Source organism: Silurus meridionalis, chromosome 1 (assembly GCF_014805685.1).
Source record: "Silurus meridionalis isolate SWU-2019-XX chromosome 1, ASM1480568v1, whole genome shotgun sequence".
Lineage (NCBI taxonomy): Eukaryota > Metazoa > Chordata > Actinopteri > Siluriformes > Siluridae > Silurus > Silurus meridionalis.
The window spans coordinates 1,816,856-1,839,185 of NC_060884.1; the positions used below are offsets into that span (position 1 = coordinate 1,816,856).

At 40.1% G+C, this 22,330-nt stretch overlaps 1 protein-coding gene across 4 annotated transcripts in view; it reads left to right on the plus strand.

Moving 5' to 3' along the window:
* Positions 1–22,330, plus strand: part of gpd2 (glycerol-3-phosphate dehydrogenase 2 (mitochondrial)) — a 52,083-nt gene that overhangs the window by 7,617 nt on the left and 22,136 nt on the right. For 3 of the 4 annotated variants that reach the window (XM_046845440.1, XM_046845457.1, XM_046845449.1), the window contains exons 3-14: positions 627–635; positions 2,479–2,650; positions 3,894–4,018; positions 4,385–4,482; positions 8,640–8,803; positions 11,594–11,758; positions 12,819–12,963; positions 13,159–13,352; positions 18,596–18,730; positions 19,169–19,344; positions 20,405–20,536; positions 21,376–21,534. In XM_046845440.1, the coding sequence (XP_046701396.1) occupies positions 627–635; positions 2,479–2,650; positions 3,894–4,018; positions 4,385–4,482; positions 8,640–8,803; positions 11,594–11,758; positions 12,819–12,963; positions 13,159–13,352; positions 18,596–18,730; positions 19,169–19,344; positions 20,405–20,536; positions 21,376–21,534 (1,674 nt within the window). The remainder of the gene's footprint in view (positions 1–626; positions 636–2,478; positions 2,651–3,893; positions 4,019–4,384; positions 4,483–8,639; positions 8,804–11,593; positions 11,759–12,818; positions 12,964–13,158; positions 13,353–18,595; positions 18,731–19,168; positions 19,345–20,404; positions 20,537–21,375; positions 21,535–22,330) is intronic. The other variant, XM_046845465.1, reaches the window with a different exon arrangement.

A 22,330-nucleotide genomic window follows, 5' to 3' on the forward strand; every position in this document is an offset into this window, starting at 1 on the left:
TTTATTCATTTATTTAAAATAAAAAGCTTTTTTTTTCCTTCCTTCTTTTCAATAATCCATCTATCTATCTATCTATCTATCTATCATCTATCTATCTATCTATCTATCTATCTATCTATCTATCTATCTATCTATCTATCTATCTATCTATCATCTATCTATCTATCTATCTATCTATCTATCTATCTATCTATCTATCATCTATCTATCTATTTGATCTTTTTTTTCTTTCTTTCTATTTTGGCTAGATGTATTTGTTTATCATGATAATTTTATGAAACTTAATGAATAAAATATTTTAATTGACTTTAAGAATTTATTTGTACTAAATATACCCTCTAAGTTTTTTCATTATTTACATTTTTTTTTAACTACCTTCGTTTATGTATAATCTTAAATTTGTGCTGAAATGCATCATCATCATCATCATCATCATCATCATCATCATCATCATTCTCACAGTTATGTCTAAATGTTTGTTTTACTCCCTGAGTTTGACACACGGGTGAGAAACGTCACGCTGCGTTCACGTCTACGACTTCCCATTAACACAACTTTTGTCTGTCTCTTGATGTCTCCATCTGTTTATTCTTTCATCTGCCTCCTGCATTTCCTGAACGACGAAGACTCAACGGGTAAGCTGTAGAGAAGAGAAAAGGAAAGAAGGAGGGGAAAAAAATTGATTTTGAAAAATTAATCTGCAATCATGCATGTGTCAGACGCTAATCCTGAAGATTGTGATGTTAATTTGGTGCGTGTGTGTGTGTGTGTGTGTGTGAGTGTATATGTGTGTGTGTAAGACAGAGAGAAAAAAAAAGAGTGTGTGTTTGTCTCCTCTATGGCAAGGGCACTGTCACGCTAGCTGGCTATCTGGCTAAGTGTCGCTCGGCGGTGGCCGATTGCGTATTTGCATGAAATTCCTCGTTGCCTGTGTGTGTGCGCTCGCAGGCGTGATTGCAGGACGGCCTCTCGTTTAATTGTCTGTGGATGTTTTAAATAAAATGTCCGTCCTTGGAAACAGACACTAATTATTGGATCTTGTTTTTACATGCTGTTACGGTCTAAATTGCAAATGTCTGCCTTCATTTGGTCATTTGCAAGTCAAATGCAGCCCGCAGGCTTTCAGGGGGAAAGATGGATGTAATCATTTCGACCGAATGCAAACGACAAAATGAATAAAAACCTTCCATTGTGACTAAATATCGCTCGATATCTCGCTTTCCCGCATCGTGTCATGGCTTCATTTTTAGATATTTTTTTGGTTTCCTTATTGACACCGTGAGACAAACACACGCAGAAATATCGACTTTGAGAACTTACTCAAGTCTTGAGCGTGTGTGTGTGTGTGTGTGTGTGTGTGTGTGTGTGTGTATGTGGGAATTCAGTCAGAGGATTACAATTTTGGAAATTTTAGTGTTTAATGTTTCTTTTCATTCAGTTCGCACTCAGGAGATGGAAAACATTGTCCAATGCTAATTCCCCCTAAAACGCAAAAATATGTATAAATAAAATATCGAAATAAACAAATAAATGATTTACACTGAAAAGTCTATTTACAAAAAATATTTATCTATTAACTAAAATATTTATATATGTATCTAACATATTGAGCAACTAGCAGTGTTTTATTAGCAAGGTAGCTAAAATTATGCTAATAATTGTACTGATTGAATCACTAGCCAAAGCAGCTAGCATGCTAGGTAGCGATTTTAGCCAATTTAGCTAGGCTTGCCAGCAATCATCCTATATTAATCTGATTATTATATTGGAAAACGATTAGTCATGCCATTGCTAGCATGCTATTAGCCGCGCTCAAGCTAGCGAGTTAGCGTAGTTAACATTATGCTAACTGTTTTCTATAAAGAGGCTACATCTGTAGCTGAGATTAGCAAAATGGCTAATATTACGCTAACAGCAGCCAAACAAACTAGTAGTACAAAATAGTGGTTTAGCATGCTAGCGGCTAATAGGCTAATTTATCATTAGCCTGGAAGGAATTGAGTAAAAATTAAGATTAATTAACAATTTTATGGACATTTTGAGTTGCAGATTTTGTCCTGAACTGTTTTTTTAGAAGACTTTTTGTTTTCCTCTGAAGTTTGTGTTGATTTTTAATAGCAATCAAATCATTAATTTTACAATGAGTAGATAGCGTAACATGCTAATGACTCTGACTGGCTAAAAATTCCTTCTTAATTGTTTTACTGTATTATTTAGAGGGAAATGATCAGATCATTAATGTTTTATGTGACTGGTGACCTTTTAATTGATCCTAATTGCCCACGTCGGGGTCTGTGTGTGTGTGTGTGTGTGCGTGTGTTGAGATTTTGTGTGTGTGTGTGTGTGTGTGTGTGTGTGTGTGTGTGTGTGTGTGTGCTGAACTGTTGTGTGTGTTGAGATGTGTATTTGCTGAGACCTGTGTGTGTGTGTGTGTGTGTGTGTGTGTGTGTGTGTGTGTGTGTTTTGGACAACGCTCAGGCTCGGCTGGCCTACGTGGAGGCCGAGGGACAGATGCCGGTGGCGTTTGAGGACAGACTGCCGTCACGTGAGGAACAGCTGGCAGCGCTGCAGACCACGCCGGAGTTCGACGTGCTGGTGGTGGGGGGCGGAGCTACGGGCTCAGGATGCGCATTAGACGCAGTCACACGCAGTGAGGGCAACTTTAACGTCTTTTCGATTAGTAGGAACTGAGTAAAGCTTTGGGGTTTTAACTACTAATGTAACTCAGCTATATGTATATTTCTGCCAGACGCTCATCAACAGGGCAACTTACAGTCCTCTCATTTATATACCTGAGCAGGTGAGGGGTTACAGGCCTTGTTTAGGGGTTTGGGATTAGAACCCATGACCTTCCCATTAGTCCACTGATCACTTCCACTGATAAATTGATGTTTAGTGACGTGTGAATATGGCCTGTGTATTATTCAATTGGCTGAGAACATTTTATGTTTGTTTGTTTGTTTGTTTATATATATTGTTAATATAATTGTTGGTTTAGCCTATTATTTAAGCTAGACACTGCAAATTAATAACAAAATCAAATAATTATTTACTTTTTTATTTATTATCTTAAGTGTATCGAGCTTGTGGATTTATTTGCATTTAATGTTAAAACGTCTCAAATAAATTAATAGCAATAATGAAGTGAGAATTAAAATCATTAATTAAGCGATAAAAAAAAATAAATAGCAGTATTGCAAATAATAGAAGTTAGTAGACTTAGTGTGTTTTGGGTTTTTTCTCTTTTTTGGGGGAAAATTTACGAAACAAAATTGCAAGAACATTTTTTATATATATTCTATAATGTACGAATAAATTCAATAGTTTTGCTTAATAAAAATCTTACATTTCACCATCACTGTAAAAGAATGCTTTAGATTTAAATGGACAAAAAAGTCCATATTTTAAACAAAATATAAATAAATAAATGAGTATAAATAGTATTAAAAGTGTATAAATAATTAGTGCTCTCAACATTCAACTTTTGTTTTTTAAACGTCGAAATTTAACTTTAACCTGTGGGATTTTTCCCGAACGTTTTTTTCGCCCTGATATTTAAATAACGCTTTAAACGTTTAAACCTCACACTTCATCTTCATTCCCTGTTTTTTGGGTTGATAATGAATAAAAATGTCCCTCTGTTGTCACCGTGGACTCTTCAGAAAGCAATATAGAGGCGACGGCGTCCGGATGCAATATGCAATGCGCTCTGATCTTTCCGTCCTCATGCATATTACAGACAGCAGGGAAATCCGTATGAAAATGACACCGAGCGCAGTCTAAATATTTGGAGCCAGGGGAAGATCGAAATGCCAGTGTGCCACTTAATCTGTTTCCTCTTCCTCCTCGTCTTCCCCCTGTTCCTCCTCATCATCATCATCCTCCTCGTGTAGATCTGAAGACGGCCCTGGTGGAGAGGAGCGATTTCTCATCAGGCACCAGCAGCAGGAGCACCAAGCTGATCCACGGAGGAGTGCGCTATCTGCAGAAGGCCATCATGAAGCTAGATTATGAACAGGTGAAGGTCTTCAGGGTTTTTTATATTTTGTGAAACTCCACTTACCTGCGTATCAGGAAGATCGAATGGCACGAGGAATAATTGAGGACTTTTACAGTTCATGCATCCAAAGAAAGAAAGAAAGAAAGAAGTGTAAAAAAAATCAAAAAGTAAAAAAATTAATGTGTAAAATTGATCTAAACTCTGTATTCAATTTAAATGACCATTTCAAAAAGAACAATTAAATACAACAAGCCAAAATAGAAAGAAAGAAAAAAAGATCAAATAGATAGATAGATAGACAGACAGACCCTCAACACTGCTGAACATGGCCAGTACCTGACTTTACTAACACACATCTCCGTGTACTTATTTATGTTACTGCAGTACATGATGGTGAAAGAGGCGCTACATGAGCGCGCTAACCTTCTTGACATTGCTCCTCATCTGTCCGCTCCACTACCCATCATGCTCCCGGTTTACAAGTAAGACTTGTTACATCATGAATTGCTTTGTTTCATATATGTGTATACATACAGTTCACACGCTGTCTTATAATTACCTCACGCAACAATTCATGTGTGAGCATAAGCCTACATAAGCGCTTGAATAGTGTTATGACACTTCATAGACTGACATACATAATACTAGGCCTTCATAACTGCATGAGAATTGTTCAAAATGTTCACACAGGTACCTTCATTTTAACACGGGTTTTTGATAGTAATACAAATAAGCACCACATAAGCAGTCATGACATGTGACACACATCTACATAACCGATTATAACTGCTTATTCCAGTTGGCATCAGCTGTCTAGAAATTTCTTTCTTCAGTTCGGATACCAAGTCGATTTCAGATATATCTGTCAGCTGGGTAAAAATTTTGTAGTGTGTGGCGAGGATGTTGACCTTATTGTTATAAATGCTTATGACTGTGCTATGTATGTTAAGTTCATTCACTTTTACTTAGTTATTAATCCTAATAATTTCCAAAATATATAATAGCTAATTATGCATGACACCGTGCTTAATGATTTGCCAAATGTTTACTGAGACAGAATCATATAGCTATTAGTTTTCAATGCAGGTGTTATAACAGTTCTATGTCAACAAAACTAGGTCTATGTAATGCGACTTGGCTTTTTAGCTTTTTTGACACACAGATAAACGAAATCAGGCTTTCTGAAAGCGCTGACTGAAATCCTTTCTAAATGTTAATGTAGGTAGATAGGAAAGGCTTATGAAGCTGTTATGAAGCCTTGTAAGCATCGCTTTAATAAAATGTTTGAGGAATGCATAGAGTCATGGTATTCATTCGTTTCAGATTACTAATGATGGAATAAATGCGATTAGACTTGTTCTATAATGTGATAAGTGCGCTGAGTTGTCGAGGAAGTCTCCGGTCTCCTTTCCCCGAGTCCCTCAGACACGAACCCGAAGCCGCCGCCATCGCCGTCTCTAATTACTCCTGGCATTTAGGCTTGGCTCTGATATTTAAACGACTGTGAGTGATGTCGAGGGCTTACAGAACACCACGACCTCGTGATCACATCACATTTCTGTCAGACGTCGCAAAATGTGTAGCGAGCGTCTCGCCAAAGTCTCACGGGGCCGGAACAAAGGACGCAATATGGAGCACTTTTATAGTTTTTCCTGGATATCCACCAAACTGTGGTGATACCGTTATCGACTTATTGTACCGTATATGGACAAGTTCTTGATGTTTTTTAATGTTTACAGGCATTTAAATGGATGCTAGCCGCTTACTACCGCCATGCTAGCATCCATTTATATACCTGAACACATTAAAAGTCCCAGTTTGACTTAAAAATTTTTCTATACAGGCAGAGGTTTAAAAAATAGCTGAAAATCATAATTTTAAGTAAAAGTGTAGGTTCCCTACTGCAAAACTTCCTCCATTACAAATTAAATGTCACCAATTCCAATATGATTTGAGTTAAAGTTTACGAGGATCTGATTTGAACAGTACTTGAGTGCTTGACTCGTGTTGAACGTAGGCTGAAAGATAGTCCTCAGCCTGGTCCTCGGCACCAAGTACACATGTTAGTGAAAAGCCAAAAACTTGATTTGTGGGGTTTTATTTTCTAAAATATAAATGAAATTGTACACCTCAACACTGCATTTAAAGCATTTAGATCAACAAAACAGCCGCTTCAACATACCAGAATGAAACAAAGATCCAAAAAAGAAAGTGTTAAAAAATCTTTCAAAAAGGGAATTAAATAAACAAATAAAATGACAGGATCTAGTCACAAAGCACCGACTTGAACACTGAGACTTTTTCTGAGTCGCAAACATTAATTGGAAGGCTGTTCCATAACTGTGGGGATTATAAGAGAAACATCTGCCCCCTGCTGGAATCTTCATTATTTGAGGTACCAACAAATAGCCTGCACCTTTTGATCTAAGTAGGCGTGGAGGATCATACTGGTACAGAAGTTCACTCAGATACTGCGGCGTGAGAGCGTTAAGTGCTTTATACGTCAGTAGTAGTATTTTATAATCAGTGTGAGATGTAATGGGGAGCAGTGTAGATGATTAAAACAGGGGTGATGTGATCATATTTTCTAGATCTAGTGGGGACCCTTGTTGCTGCATTCTGGACTAACTGAAGCTTATTTATGCACTTACTCCAACACCCAGACAGTAAAGCGTTACAGTAGTCTAATCTAGATGTTACAAAAGCATCAACTAGTTTTTTTGCATTCTGTAACAACATCATATTTTAATTTTAGCAATATTTCTAAGTGAAAGAAGGAGATCCTGGTGATATTATTCACATGAGCCTCGAAGGAAAGACTCGGGTCAATAATCACACACGGAGACAGAAACACCATCCAGAGATGCTACGTAATCAGAAAGTTTACTTCTAGCTGCATGTGGTTCTAGTTAAAGTACTTCCGTCTTATCCGAGTTGAGCAGAAGAAAGTTATCAAGCATCCACTGTCTAATGTCCTTTACACACTCCCCAACATTGTTAAGCTGATCTCTCTCATCTGGCTTTGCTGAAATATACAGCTGTGTATCATCAGCATAGCAGTGGAAGCAAATACCATGTTTATGTATAATTTCATCCAGAGGCAACAGATATAAAGAGAAAAGCAGTGGGCCTAAGACAGATCCTTGCGGAACACCAAACTTTACCTCAGAAAGTGTGGAGAACTCACCATTTATATCAACAAAATAAAAGCGATCAGTCAGATAAGACCTGAACCAGGAGAGAGCAGTTACCTTTATTCCAACAACATTCCCCAGTCCAGCAATGAGGAGATTATGATTAATGGTGTCAAAAGCTTTAGCAAGATAAGGAGACAAAACCCTGATCAGAGGCCAATAACAGGTCATTTACTACTTTAACCAGTGCCGTCTCTGTGCTATGATGAGACCTAAATCCCGACTGATACATTTGGAAAATGTTATTTCTCAGTAGATGTGAGCAGAACTGCTGTGCTACAAGAGATTTTCTAGAACTCAATTTGGTTTGACGCCGTTTGCGTTCTAATTTCCGAGTGGTCTGTTTTAAAGTGTGCATATGACCATTACAGTCAACCCCCGATAATTTGCGGTTCGGAACTCACTGCTCGGAAAATTTGCGGGTTCTCATTTGGAACCTGACTAACAGCAAGTTGCGGATTATCTTAAAATTTGGGGCAATCCGCAGCAGGACCGAATGTTCAGGATCGTTAGGAATAACATTTGAAACTGTGTTTTCACTAACAAATTACATCAAATTCTTTAAAACACATTACTGTATTAAAGTGACATTGTTTAGATGAATTCACAAAGGTACCATAGGGGCTGTGGGGGTGCGTCCAAAATTTGGGAATGTTCGGACCCACGGTGGTCTTAGAACATAACCCCAGCGAGTTCCGAGGGACACTGTATACTGTACCACGGTGCTAATTTTTTCTCCCTGATCATTTTTGATTTAATGGAAGCTCCATCATCTAGAGTGTAACGGAACGTTGATTCCAGGCATTCAGTGGCCCATGTCGACATTTCCGGAAGATTATTGATAAAAGTCGCTGCTGTAGTTGAAGTGAATGCGCGTAACACGGTAACATGGCGAGGCACTAATGCAATTACTGAGGCAGATTTTAAAAGAGATGAGGTAATGATCTGAAATAGCTTCAGACTGTGGAAATATGACTGTATTTTTTCATATTGGATCCGAATGTTAATATTAAATCAAGAGCGTGTCCACCACCATGAGTGGGTCCTATAACATTCTGATTCATTCCTACTGAATCTAGAATGGACACGACTGCTGCTCTTCCTGATTATTAAAATCAATATTAAAAGTCACTAAGAATGAATGCTTTGTGTTAAGAGTCTTTAAATAATAAATGGAATTGACTGACTAGACTTGCTTTTGGATGCAAAATATTTAATTTTGGTGTAAAGAACTTCCAACGTCTCACATTTGTGTTTCGTTTGTTGTAGATTATTATTATAAACACTGTAGCTGTGATGTCGCCTCCTCTAGCATTAAGACGGGGCTTGTGTACTGTATATAACTGTATATAACTATCGCTTTATTTAATGCTAGATATTCATTCGGGCGCAAATGAGGGCGGCCATTTTTGCCTAAAACCTGTGTTTTGTGTGTGTGTGAGCAGGTGGTGGCAGCTGCCGTATTATTGGGCCGGGATAAAGATGTACGACCTGGTGGCTGGAACACAATGCCTGAAGAGCAGCTACATCCTGAGCAAGAGCAAAGCCCTGGAGTTTTTCCCCATGCTGAAGAAGGACAAGCTGGTCGGCGCCATCGTCTACTACGACGGTACCCCAGAGTTTTCATCAAATCATTTTAATTTGATATTTATATGTGGTATAAGCATTTTCGCAGGCTCTCTTCGGTTGCCAGATCCACCAGAGTCGAGCCTCGCTCAAAGGGCGACGTAGGAGCGTACTTTAGGAATCACGTCTAAAGAATCGTTGCACGTCGGCCGTCGTTGGTCAAATCATACACACTTGCCATCATTGTGCAGTTCATGTGACTTACTATCCAAGTGAAAATATCGAAAGTTATGGCACCCTCCTCATGCCTGCGAGGGCATCTTGTCAGGCCGGATCTGTCACATCACTTCAGGGAGTGAGAGTAGGCCAAGGAGATGCCCGCAAATATGTGTGTGTGTGTGTGTGTGTGTGTGTGTCTGTGTGTGTGTGTGTGTGAGAAGAGAAAGAGAAAGTAGCGTACCGAAATAGGGCCACTATAATGACAGTTTAGAGATGCATTTTATTCGTTTTATCCCACACACACACACACACACACACACACACACACACACACACACACACTCTTCCCCATCCCTCCTTCTTCTTCCTCCAAGTTGTCAGCTGGCTTTTCTTTCCAATTATTCAATCTGGAACAATCACGGCCGTGACATTTCCGAATCTGACCTTCTCGGCTGGAGATCGCGGCTCTGCCTGACGCTATTTGCCTCCCTCTATTTCCCCACCCCTTCTCTCTCTCTCTCTCTCTCTCTCTTTCTCTCTCTCACACACACACACTCGTTCAATCGTTCTTCCTTTCCTCCATACCTGCCGTCTTCATCTTCTTCTTCTTCCCCTTCTTTTCGCTTTTTTCCATAATGTCTCTCAGTCATTTTTCTATTCATCTTTGTTTTATCTCTCACTCTCACTCCCTTTCGCTCTCTCTCATTCGTTCTATCAATCTTTCCACCTACTTTTCCATACTCTTCTCTGTCTTCGTCCTCTTCTTCCTTTTCTTCTTCTCCTCTATTTTTTATTTCTGTGTCGTTCTTCAATTCTTCTCTCGCTTTCTCTTCAATTGTTCCCTCTTTTCTTTTCTATTTTCCTTTTCCTTTTCTTTTCTTCTTTTTATATCATGCTATTTTTCTTAACTTCTTCTTTGTTTTCACTTTCTGGCCTCTCTCTCATCTTCAGTCTTCCTCCCTTTCCATACCTTCTTCTTCTTCTTCTTTCCCTTCTTTATTTTCACGTCACATCTCCATCATTCTTCCATTCTGCTTCTTCTTCTTCTCTCTCTCTCTCTCTCTCTCTCTCTCTCTCTCTCTCTCTCTCTCTCTCTCTCTCTCTCTAAGACATAATGCAATCAATAGAGACCTTTACTAATCGGTTCCGTTTCGTTCTTTTTTGTCTGTGACAGATTTTTTTCACATGAATGTAATAGTGTTTTTGGTGCTGAAGTGTGTGAGATGTTTTGAGGCTGTGGTGATCCGGCTCATATCCACACTGACCGCTCAGTCGCTCGCCGGAGTTTTAACGACGTCTTCATCCTCACTCGCCGGCTCGTGCAGTCACCAGCAGCAAAGGTTCATGGGATGTGTAACGGAGCGCGCCACTCTCATCGCTGCTTGTAGTTCATTCGAAAATTTGCCCTTTAAAGGGGCTCCTCACATACGCCATTACTTTTATTGTCTGCTGGAGTTGCCGTGAGCATGTGTTAGCATTAGACATGGATCTGTGAGTACCGCAGCCCTCTGGTACCATCGAGACCCTCAGCTCCTGCTGGCTTTTACTACATTCACTATACCACTGCAACAAGTACAGTGAATTCTTTATGGGATTTAAACCCTGAGGTAAACGAAAAATACAACAAAGAAAACCCAGAACTGTTTAGCAGCTAGAATCCTGTATAAAACACATATGGACAACATTCTTCCTCCCTGTTTTTTTTTAACTTTTTTCATATCTCTCCATCATTCTTCTATTCTTCTTTATTCTTCGATACTCTCTCGCCTCTCTCTTTTCTTCTCACTCATTCAGTCTTTATACCTTTTCTTTCATTCCATTCTGTCTTCTTCCTGACAATATTTGCCTCCTTCTATTTCTCTCTCTCTCTCTCTCTCTCTCTCTCTCTCTCTCTCTCTCTCTCTCTCTCTCTCTCGCTCTCTCACACTTGTTCAATCGTTCTTCCTTTTCTTCATGCTGGCTCTGTCTTTATCTTCTTCCTTTACCCCCCTTTTTTAACTGTAATATCTCTTCGTCATACTTGTCTTCTTTTTTCCTCGTACTCTCTCTCTCACTCATTCAGTCTTTCTCTCTTTCCTTCATACCTTCTTTTTCTTCCTCCTCTTCTCCATTCTTTCTCTTTTTCATAGCTGTCTATCTTTCTTTTATTCTTCTTTTTTCTTACGTTCTCCTCTCACGCACTCATTTGTTCAGACTTTATACCATTTCTTTAATTAATTTCTGAGTGTGTGTGAGGGGTGTGTGAGGGGTGTGTGAGGTGTGTATGAGGGGTGTGTGTGAGGGGTTTTTGTGAGGGGTGTGTAAGAGGGTTGTGTGTGAGGGGTCTGTGGTCAGTCACAGTGCAAATAGCTGGTGGTGTAAGTGTCCATGATAGACAGAAGACCTATGATCTTCTTCACAGTCGAGTCTTGCAGGCAGTGATGCAGGATGCTCAAGATGCTCTCCATAGTTCTTCTGTAGAACGTCCTGCGGATGGGAAGTGAGCCTGGGTCTTCCTCAGCTTCATAAGGAAGTTCTCCTAAGAAGGCTCCAGGATTTTTTTTGTTATGGAGCTGGTGTTGTATCTGCTAGTATTAAAGTGGACTGATGTTCCTAACATGCTGTGATGTTGCAGGTCAGCACAACGATTCCCGCATGAACTTAGCCATCGCTCTGACGGCGGCTCGCTACGGCGCCACTATCGCTAACTACACTGAGGTGATGCAGCTCCTGAAGACCACGGACCCAGACACGGGGAAGGAGAAAGTTTGTGGAGCACGCTGCCGTGACGTCATCACAGGTGCCATCACACACTCACACACACACACACACACACACACACACACACACACACACACATGCACGCACACGCAATCATTCTTTATTTCATATATAGCAAGTTAATAAAGAGGAAAAAAGGCAAACTGAATGTAAATGAAGAACAAATTAAAATGGTGAAATTAAAGCGGCAGTTTGTAATTTCTTTAGCGCCCCCTTCTGCCCTGGAAGGGAAATGATAAAGAAAATAAGGATTTTTTTTTTTAGGAGAATCTTTTTTTTTTTTTCTAACTTTATATGCATTATTGCATTATTTGTTAAAAAGTAACGAAATCAGGGCTAAGGATTTAAAGTGGGTGGAGCTTCTGAACTTCTGGTCCAGAAAAACAATATTAAATGCTGGACAAGCTGGATGCAGTCAGATGCAGTTCTTTTAGAGGCGTACTGCAATAACGAGGTTTTATTTCATTTTTCAGTATTCTGTTGAAAGCACTATACAATTAAAAATGAATTGAATTGAATTTATTCAAAACATTAGCGGTGTTTAGCAGGTGGCAAATATTTACCAGGTGTCATTTATTACTTTGTTATTGGAATTGAAACATTTTTTAACCATAACTTTTTTTATATTTCATACATAGTTTTTTACATTTTGTCACTGCTTTTATTTATTTATGTATTTATTTAAATCTATGAAATATGCTAAAAAAAAATGAATATTCATAAAATCATTATCTCCTTCGTCTTATTCCTATTCTTAATAATTCAATTCACAATGGACATTGTCTTAAAGCAGTTATAAGATTGTATGAAAGAATGTGTACGTTTATCGCCTATAAGATTGTTCCTTATTATATTAATAATAATAATAATAATAATAATAATAATAATTATTATTAGTGAATGTTAGTTCTAGCTGCTCTGACATGTCTCTGATGTGTCTCTGACGTGTCTCTGACGTGTCTCTGATGTGTCTCTGATGCCCATGCTGAGACTCGGTCTACACTTTAGCGGGTGATTTGATGTTGCTGGTGGTTCCTCTATGAAGTTCTCTCTCATCATCTCGTTCTCTCTGATTGAAGGTCGGGAGTTTAACATCCGAGCCAAGTGTGTGATTAACGCCACGGGCCCCTTCACCGACTCGCTGCGCAAAATGGACAACCAGAAGACGCCCAACATCTGCCAGCCGAGCGCCGGCGTCCACATCGTCATCCCAGGATACTACAGGTCACATCCACCATTCACACACGTTCACACTCCTTATTCACACACTCATCATTTACACTCCTCATTCACACAATCATCATTCACACTCCTCATTCACACTCCTCATTCACACACTCTTCATTCACACTCTTCATTCACACACTCCGCTCTTCTTCATTCACACTCTGCCTCGTCTTCTGTATTTATATCTCGCAGCCCGGACAACATGGGGCTTTTGGATCCTGCCACCAGTGATGGGCGTGTCATCTTCTTCCTGCCCTGGGAGAAAATGACTATCGCCGGGACGACAGACACGCCCACGGACGTCACAGCGCACCCCATCCCCATGGAGGAGGACATTAACTTTATCCTGAGAGAGGTGCGACATTACCTCAGCCCTGATGTAGAAGGTACGCACAACAACAAGCCAGTAATCGCTTTATACACACTTTATTAATAATGTCTAACTGGGGTTTAGTGTTCCAGGCACACTTAGTGTTAGTGTTCTGCTTAGTGTTAGTGTTCTGCTTAGTGTTAGTGTTCTGCTTAGTGTTAGTGTTCTGCTTAGTGTTAGTGTTCTGCTTGGTGTTAGTGTTCTGCTTAGTGTTAGTGTTCTGCTTAGTGTTAGTGTTCTGCTTAGTGGTCTGCTTAGTGTTAGTGGTCTGCTTAGTGTTCTGCTTGGTGTTAGTGTCCTGCTTAGTGTTAGTGTTCTGCTTAGTGTTAGTGTTCTGCTTAGTGTTAGTGTTCTGCTTAGTGTTCTGCTTAGTGTTAGTGTTCTGCTTAGTGTTAGTGTTCTGCTTAGTGTTCTGCTTAGTGTTAGTGTTCTGCTTAGTGTTAGTGTTCTGCTTGGTGTTCTGCTTAGTGTTAGTGTTCTGCTTAGTGTTAGTGTTCTGCTTAGTGTTAGTGTTCTGCTTAGTGTTCTGCTTAGTGTTAGTGTTCTGCTTAGTGTAAGTGTTCTGCTTGGTGTTAGTGTTCTGCTTAGTGTTAGTGTTCTGCTTAGTGTTAGTGTTCTGCTTAGTGTTAGTGTTCTGCTTAGTGTTCTGCTTAGTGTAAGTGTTCTGCTTGGTGTTAGTGTTCTGCTTAGTGTTCTGCTTATTGTTAGTGTTCTGCTTAGTGTTCTGCTTAGTGTTAGTGTTCTGCTTAGTGTTCTGCTTAGTGTTAGTGTTCTGCTTAGTGTTAGTGTTCTGCTTAGTGTTCTGCTTATTGTTAGTGTTCTGCTTAGTGTTAGTGTTCTGCTTAGTGTTAGTGTTCTGCTTAGTGTTAGTGTTCTGCTTAGTGTTCTGCTTAGTGTTAGTGTTCTGCTTAGTGTTAGTGTTCTGCTTAGTGTTCTGCTTATTGTTAGTGTTCTGCTTAGTGTTAGTGTTCTGCTTGGTGTTCTGCTTAGTGTTAGTGTTCTGCTTAGTGTTAGTGTTCTGCTTAGTGTTAGTGTTCTGCTTAGTGTTAGTGTTCTGCTTAGTGTTAGTGGTCTGCTTAGTGTTCTGCTTAGTGTTCTGCTTAGTGTTAGTGTTCTGCTTAGTGTTCTGCTTAGTGTTAGTGTTCTGCTTAGTGTTCTGCTTAGTGTTCTGCTTATTGTTAGTGTTCTGCTTAGTTTTAGTCATCAGAAAGTCTTGAATTCGCTGTTCTAGCTCTTAAATAATAAAAGAATGTCTTATTGTAATAAATGTCGCTGTCACTTCTCCTCTGACGCTCATTGAAACGCTGCTGCAGCACTTTTTTGTTTTTGTTTGTTAGTGTCCGTGGTGATGTATCGCTTTCTTTCACAAATCCAAATAGAAATCGCTGTATCACGACAACAAATCAGAGCAACATGCAACAGCCAATCAGCTTCCTGTTATCGGAGCGAATATCTTTCGGATTGCACCACAGATTTAAAACGGATTTAAAGTTTTCAGCTGTGGGGACGTAAAAGTTATCGATGCATGGTTTGATAATAAATTAATTTCAGGGCTCGATTAAGGCCAGTTACTAACAACGTGTGTGTGTGTGTGTGTGTGTGTGTGTGTGTGTGTGTGTATATATGTGTGTATCTGTGTGTGTTTAATGCTGTGTAATTATGAGAGCGGTTCAACTTTCAACTAAGGTTAATTTACATTTTTTTTTCTATGTTGTTGTTTTTTATAATTGTCCAATTGTCCATCAATTGATATATGGATTAGCATGACTGTAAAAAAGTTGGCAGGTTAACGGGCTGTAGTGATAGAAAAAGTTTAAACGACCAGCAAAGTTTGTACACTCTTACAGACCGTAAAAATCGATTATGGCTTTGTGGAAAATGACTGTTACGACCAGGACGTCCAACCCCGAGCCTCTTTGGCACCCTGCTGTCCACCGGTGTATCCTCGACTGAGACAGACAGGAAGGCAGGAGGGCTTGTGAGAGAGAACAGAGGTTTTATCGTAGCAGATAACTGCCGCGGATCCTCATCAGAGAGCGGGGTATTGATTTTCGGAGCAGCCTCTTAATTGGACGGAGTGGCGCTTCTGATTGTCGGAGTGATTGAGCTGATAGAAGGAGACCTCACCCCTGATTCAGGAGAGGATTAGCGAGATTAGCGTTAGCACTGTCGTCTCGCTGGTCATAGGAGGGACGCGCAGGACGGACAGTACGCTGTAGCGTATGCCAGGATGAGACGTGGACATGTGAATGAAGCATCGTGTCGGAGAAAGAGTGAGACGACACAGAGAACTATGGACAGCTTTGGGGCGAACATGTCTTCAGATCACAGGACAAAACGATCACCTCACACTATTTGCGCTGTCATTTGCCCCATACTCCATACAGAAATCACGATTCATGAGAAACACCTCAACAATGGCATCATTCCATAAAGAACAATGATAAAACTTTTATTCCCAGCCTGTCAATCACATGACATGAGGGGCGTGTCCAAGTGTTCAGCTTCATCCAGAGAAATGTAATGGCGGGAATTGTGGAGAAGTGGGAATTACGGAAATCTGTATAATGGGAAGTGGGAAAAATAAAATGTGGGAAAAACGGAAATTTGCATAATGGAAAGTGGGAATTCCAGAAAATCTGCATAATCGGAAGTGGGAAAAGTAGAAAGTGGAAAAAATTTAATCTCCATAATGGAAAAAGGGAATAATGAAAGGTTGGAATTTTCTAAAAATCTGTATAATATAAAGTGGGATTAATGGAAATCTGCATATAATGAAAAATGGGATTAATGGTTAGTGGGAATAATAGAAATCTGCATAATGAAAAGTGGAAATTCCAGAAAATCTGGATAACCGTAAGTGGGAAAAATGGAAATCTGTATATAATGGAAAGTGGAATTAATCAAAATCAAACCCGCGATTCATTCAAGTCATGTGAATTTCCTGTAAATGGAAGTGAAGATTAATCCCAGAGTGTTTTATTCCTCTTAGACTGCACCGAGTTTTTTGAGAGAATGATGTCATGCTTTTTCTCCATTTAGAATTACGTATTATGTACGCATTATTATGTAAAAAATACATAATGTAGTCTAAAATAATATAAAAACAGAATCACTGCTCAATGGTGGGATCATGTAGACCGTTTGTGTGTGTGTGTGTGTGTGTGTGTGTGTGTGTGTGTGTGTGTGTGTGTGTGTGTGTGTTTGTGTGTTATTGCCTTCTCGAGCCTGCTGTCTGCTCAGCTGCCCAGCCTTGTCATAAATGTTTCAGAGATGCCCTTTGATAATGAGGCTGCCGTCTTTCTTTCTATCTTTCTTTTTTTTTCTGCACCCATTCAGAAATATCAACCTGCATATTACAGTGGCAGGTGCGTTCTCGATCGAAACCAACGCGACTCGGCTTTAATAATTAATGCCGGAGATGTCACCGAAACAGGGAGGTTGATTCAGGACTCTTTCACGACGTGTCGATGGGGTTAAAAATCAGCGCAGGAGTTTGTGGGTTTGACATACAGGTGCAAAAGATTAGGTCTATGACGGTCGGGGGATTTAAGAATTAAAAAATTAGCTCAGGTTTTTTTTCCCAGTTGCGTGAGAACTTCTGTCTTTAATTATTGTGCTTTTTGCAAATGGTGCTTGGACCCCTCAGATCATTCCTTACAACTTTTATTATTATTATTATTATTATTATTATTATTATTTCAGGTTGGAATTGTTAAGTGTTTTCACACCATATTTACTCACTTAGCATCAGGAGAGGCTACAGAACACACTTGGGAGAAGGTTGGAATAATGAAAATCTTTATAATGGAAAGTTGAAATTACAGACAATTTGTATAATGGAAAGTGGGAATTACAGAAATTTGTATAATAAAAAATGGGAATAACAGAAAGTTTGAATTACAGAAAATCTGTATAATGTAATGTTAGAATAATGAAAAGTTGGAATTACAGAAAAGTTGTATAATAGAAATAGTGGAAAATCCGTGTAATGGAAAGTAGGAATTTTTAAAGAGGGAATTATAGAAATCTGTATTTTGGAAAGTGGGAATAATGGAAAGTGGGAATTATAGAACTCTACTGGAAAGCGGAAATTATAGAACTCAGGAATTCGGGAAAATTAGCTCATTTTGAATTCGACGCCTGCTACAGGTCTCAAAATAGTTGTCTCTGCAGCAACAAAGGGCTGAAAAAGCCAGAAACCTTGAAAATATCCAACTGGAAGAACATCTAGCAACTAATCACTGATATCAGGTCTGTAAGATAGCTATAAAGATATGAAAGCGATGTCTTAGCAGGACGATGCAAAACCAAAGACGACCACAAACTCTTCATCAGCTGGAAACCGATATCAGGCAAGAACGGGACCAAATTCCAACAGCAGAACTCCAGAAACTCATAACCTCAATGCCCAGATGTCTTCAAACTGTTTTGAAAAGAAGAGGAGATGCTACACTGTGGTAAACGTGCCCTCATGACAACTTTTATGAGACCTGTAGCATCAAATTTGAAATGAGGTCATGTGCATAAATGTATAAAAATTCTCAGTTTAAAGATTTTTTATGTTTTATTGTGAATAAAATATCGGCTCATGTGATCTGAAAGTCTTTTCGTTTTCATTTTATTCAAATGTCAAAAACGTCTCAAGATTTCCGGAATTCGGGTCGTAATCATAATTTGGAAAATGGAAAGTGGGAATTGCAGGAAATCTGTATAATGGGAAGTGAGGAAATTGCGGATATTGATTTAATGGAAAGAAGGAATAACGGAATGTTGGTATTACGGAAAATCGGTATAATGGAAGCAGGGAATAATGTAAGGTGGGAATACAGTGTGAACACGGCATCAATCTGTGGAGAATAATTACTGCCTTGTGCTTGGACCCCACACTTCAACACTCGCAGTGATTATCATTATTTTTATTATTATTATTGTTTTCTTGTAAATCTTTCAGGTTGAATGTTGTGGGTGTGTCTCTGTATCCTACCAATGATTGGCTGGTTGTCTTGTATATCTAAATATATAACTAACCAATTGTTTATTATACAAACATCAAAAGTCCTTTTGTTGACTGTGTAGTTCATGGTGATTGTGTTTCTCCTAATGGAAGTGTGGAGCATCAGCTGCCTGAGATCCTGGAACACCAGGCCATGGATTCTTCAAGAAGCGCTAGAATCTCTCTAGTCATATCTGATTTCTCCTGTGCTCACCCTGTGTATTTGTGTGTGTGTGTGTGTGTGTGTGTGTGTGTGTTCTCAGTGCGAAGAGGAGACGTCCTGGCAGCCTGGAGCGGCATCCGTCCACTGGTCACTGACCCTAACTCTAAAGACACCCAGTCCATCTGTCGCAACCACGTCGTCAACATCAGCGAGAGCGGCCTGGTCACCATCGCTGGTCAGTTCAGCCTCGAAACAATCACATCTTTGTTCGACGCTCGAGGAAATACGTCCCGTTACGTGTCGTTTGGGGTAAAATATGCAGCAGGATTCTGGGATTTTGCGTTCATGCCAGAATTCCGTCTCCAGTAGTGACGCACGTGTCGGTCTCTTACATCTGGACTGCCTTTCGGAGAAAAACTGTTCTTGAAATTATTTTAATGAATTATTAATTAATTTTTTATCTATTTACATTTTTTACAATATTTTTAATGATGGTGGGAAAAACACACTCAGACTCACAGGATTCTGGGTAAATAATCAGTGTCTGGTTGGTGTGATGATGCAGACAATGGTTACCATGTTCTTTTAAAAAAGAACAAGATAGAGATTTTTTTTATCCATTTGTAGCTACACAGCGTATATATATATTTGGGTGTTGATTCTGCCCTTGAAGGTGGCAAGTGGACGACCTATCGCTCCATGGCCGAGGAAACTCTGGACGCTGCGATTAAAGAACACGAGCTTCATGCCGGGTCGAGCAGAACCGTAGGTCTGAAGCTGGACGGAGGGAAAGACTGGACCCCGACCCTGTACATCCGACTGGTTCAGGACTACGGTCTGGAGATCGAGGTTAGAAAAGACTCACTGAATACAACTGATATTTCATGTGTTCAGTTCATAAGGCTACATAAAACCTACATAAACCCTTCATGACACCTGTTACAAACCTTAATAACCACTGATCAGTGCTTATTTCAGCATATGTTCACTGTCTACTTTGATGACCTGAGATCTATGCTGACGTAATGTCGTGTTATAGCATTGTGTGTTCAAGCGTTATAACACCTGACGCACCTATTAATGCCGTGATGTCGAAGCTCAGAGAATATACAGCTCATAAAGCTGTCATTACGTCATAATGTCACTCGTATAAAGAGTATAACATTACTTGATGGTCATATTTCCTTCATAAGAGTTTCATAGCATTGGAATAAGTGACTCTGACTTCTACAGATGATATATGAGGGAAAGACCGTTTATAGCTGCTACAGCATGACATTACTTGATGGTCGTATATCCTTCATAAGAGTGTCATAGCATTGGAATAAGTGACTCTGTGACAGTGATGCCGACTGATGATAGGTGAGGGAAAAACCGTTTATAGCTGCTATAATGTGTCATTCAAGTACTTGATGGTCAGATGTTATTCATAAGAGTGTCATAGCATCGGAGTGAACATTGGAATTTGTGAGCCTGTTATTTTCTGACGTTTTACGATGCCATTAGAAAACGGACAGAGGAATCGAGGCGTCGTTTTCCGCTTCTGATCTCGGCTCGACTCCGGTTTGTTGTCGTCCCTCGTGGTTCGTTCGGGATAGAAAGGCCGGTTTGGCACTCGTTAGGAGCCGGGATGAGCCGAGCCGAGCCCCGGAATGTACGACAGGCGCTGTTTTTGCGGCATATTTAAAAAGGTCAGCATGCAGATATTTCTGACAGCACTTGACCTTTGGTGGAAGGCTTTCGAATCGAAGTAAGTGCTGCAGTTTGTTATTGTTTTTCTTTTCTTTTTTTTTACGAAGCAGTAAGCGGCGTCAGGTCGGCTGATTCACTCGGACAACGAAGGGTGACGTGGTCCGAGCACCGATTCGAATGATTCGTACGATTGACGTGTCTCGCTCTGCGTCCACAGGTCGCCCAGCACCTCGCAGCCACGTACGGAGGGAGGGCCTTCGAAGTCGCCAAGATGGCGCAGGTGACGGGGAAGAGGTGGCCCATAGTGGGAAAACGCCTGGTGTCAGAATTCCCCTACATCGAGAGCGAGGTACAGGAGAACGTGAGCTCTGAATGTTTCATCTGTTTTTTATTAGAAAAACACCTGAAATATTCACGTGTATAAACATCAGTGTTTAACTTTCTTACATTCTTTTTTCACACAAAACATTCAGTTTATTAGGTTTATACAATGTCTAAAAAAGATTTCAATAAAGAATTAAAAATGTAAAAAAAAAAAAAAAGAAAAAAAAGTAGGAAAAGAAAAGAAAAGATGTTGAAGGAAGAAAGTGTAAAACGTGTGTGTGGGTGTTAAAGAGTATTAATGGTGTGTGTGTTTGTGTGTGTGTGTAGAGAGAGAGAGAGAGAGAAAAAATTATGTATAGTATTAGAAGGTACTAATAGTGTGTGTGTGTGTGTGTGTGTGTGTGTAAGAGAGAGAGTAAAATAGTTATGTATTTAGTTATGTATGAATATGTGTGCGTGTGTGTGTGTGTATGAATATGTGTGTGTGTGTGTGTGTGTGTGTGTGTGTGTGCATGGTGTGTGTGCGTGGGTGTGTGGCTATGTCAGTAGTAAAGAAACCCATGGTGTGTGTATGTACTGTATATGTGTATGAATATGTGTGCACGCACGCATGTGTGTGTGTGTGTGTGTGCGTGTGTGTCTGTGGCTGTGTGTGTGTGTGTGGCTATGTCAGTAGCAGTAAAGAATACTCATGGTGTGTATGTATATGTGTATGAATATGTGTGCACGTGTGTGTGTGTGTGTGTGTGTGTGTGTGTGTGTGTGTGGCTATGTCAGTAGTAGTAAAGAATACTCATGGTGTGTGTATGTATATATGTGTGTGTGTGTGTGTGTGTGTGTGTGTGTGTGTGTGTGTGTGTGCAGGTGATGTACGCTATTAAAGAGTACGCCTGCACAGCCATCGACATTATCGCCCGGAGGACACGGCTGGGTTTCCTGAACGTCCAGGCTGCTGATGAAGCTCTTCCACGCATCGTGGAGATCATGGCCAAGGAGCTAAAGTGGAGCGAAGAGAAGAAAAAAGTACGTCGTTCCTCTCCTCATTTATTAAAACAGTACACACACACACACACACACACACACACACACGGTCCGGCATCTGGTCAAAGGTCATCTGGCCTGGTTAAGGTCAGGGCAGTTGCAGGACAGTTTACACTCCTGTGTGAGAGTGAGAGTGTGTAAAACAGTGTGTGAGTGTGTTTTTTTATTTTAACAGCTCGTGAGTTTTATTAACGTTTCCAAACACTCGGTATGTTTTGATTTTTCTGCCAACGCCCTCAGGGGTGAACGCCAAAGGTCTCGGGTCGGTGATGTGAACGCGCTATTGTTACTCTACAGCTGAAAATAATCACACAATAGAATTACACACAATATCAGCTGGGCATCGTACCTGCGGCTTACGTAGGCGTCTGAAGGGGTATATCCCGGTATCCGTGTTTGTGTGTGTGCGTGTGTAAGTGTGTGTGCACGCGTGATAGAGTTACACGTAGATCCAAGGTTTCCTGTCGAAACAAAAGACCTAATTATAGCGCAGATTGCTAGGCCGCTTCCCAGGAACACTCAGCCTTTCTTGAACACACAATACAGGTGCACCACACCCTACACACACACACACACACACACACACACACACACACACACACACACACACACACATACACACATACACTGCTTCTCATACATTAAGGAACATTTTGCTGTGTTGGCAGTTATAAAGAAGAAGTCAATTTTTCCCCAGTGTATAATTACTTTATGATTATAACCCTTGACATAGGCCCGACATAAGCCTATGTAGATGCTTGTAAGTGTGATAAACAAG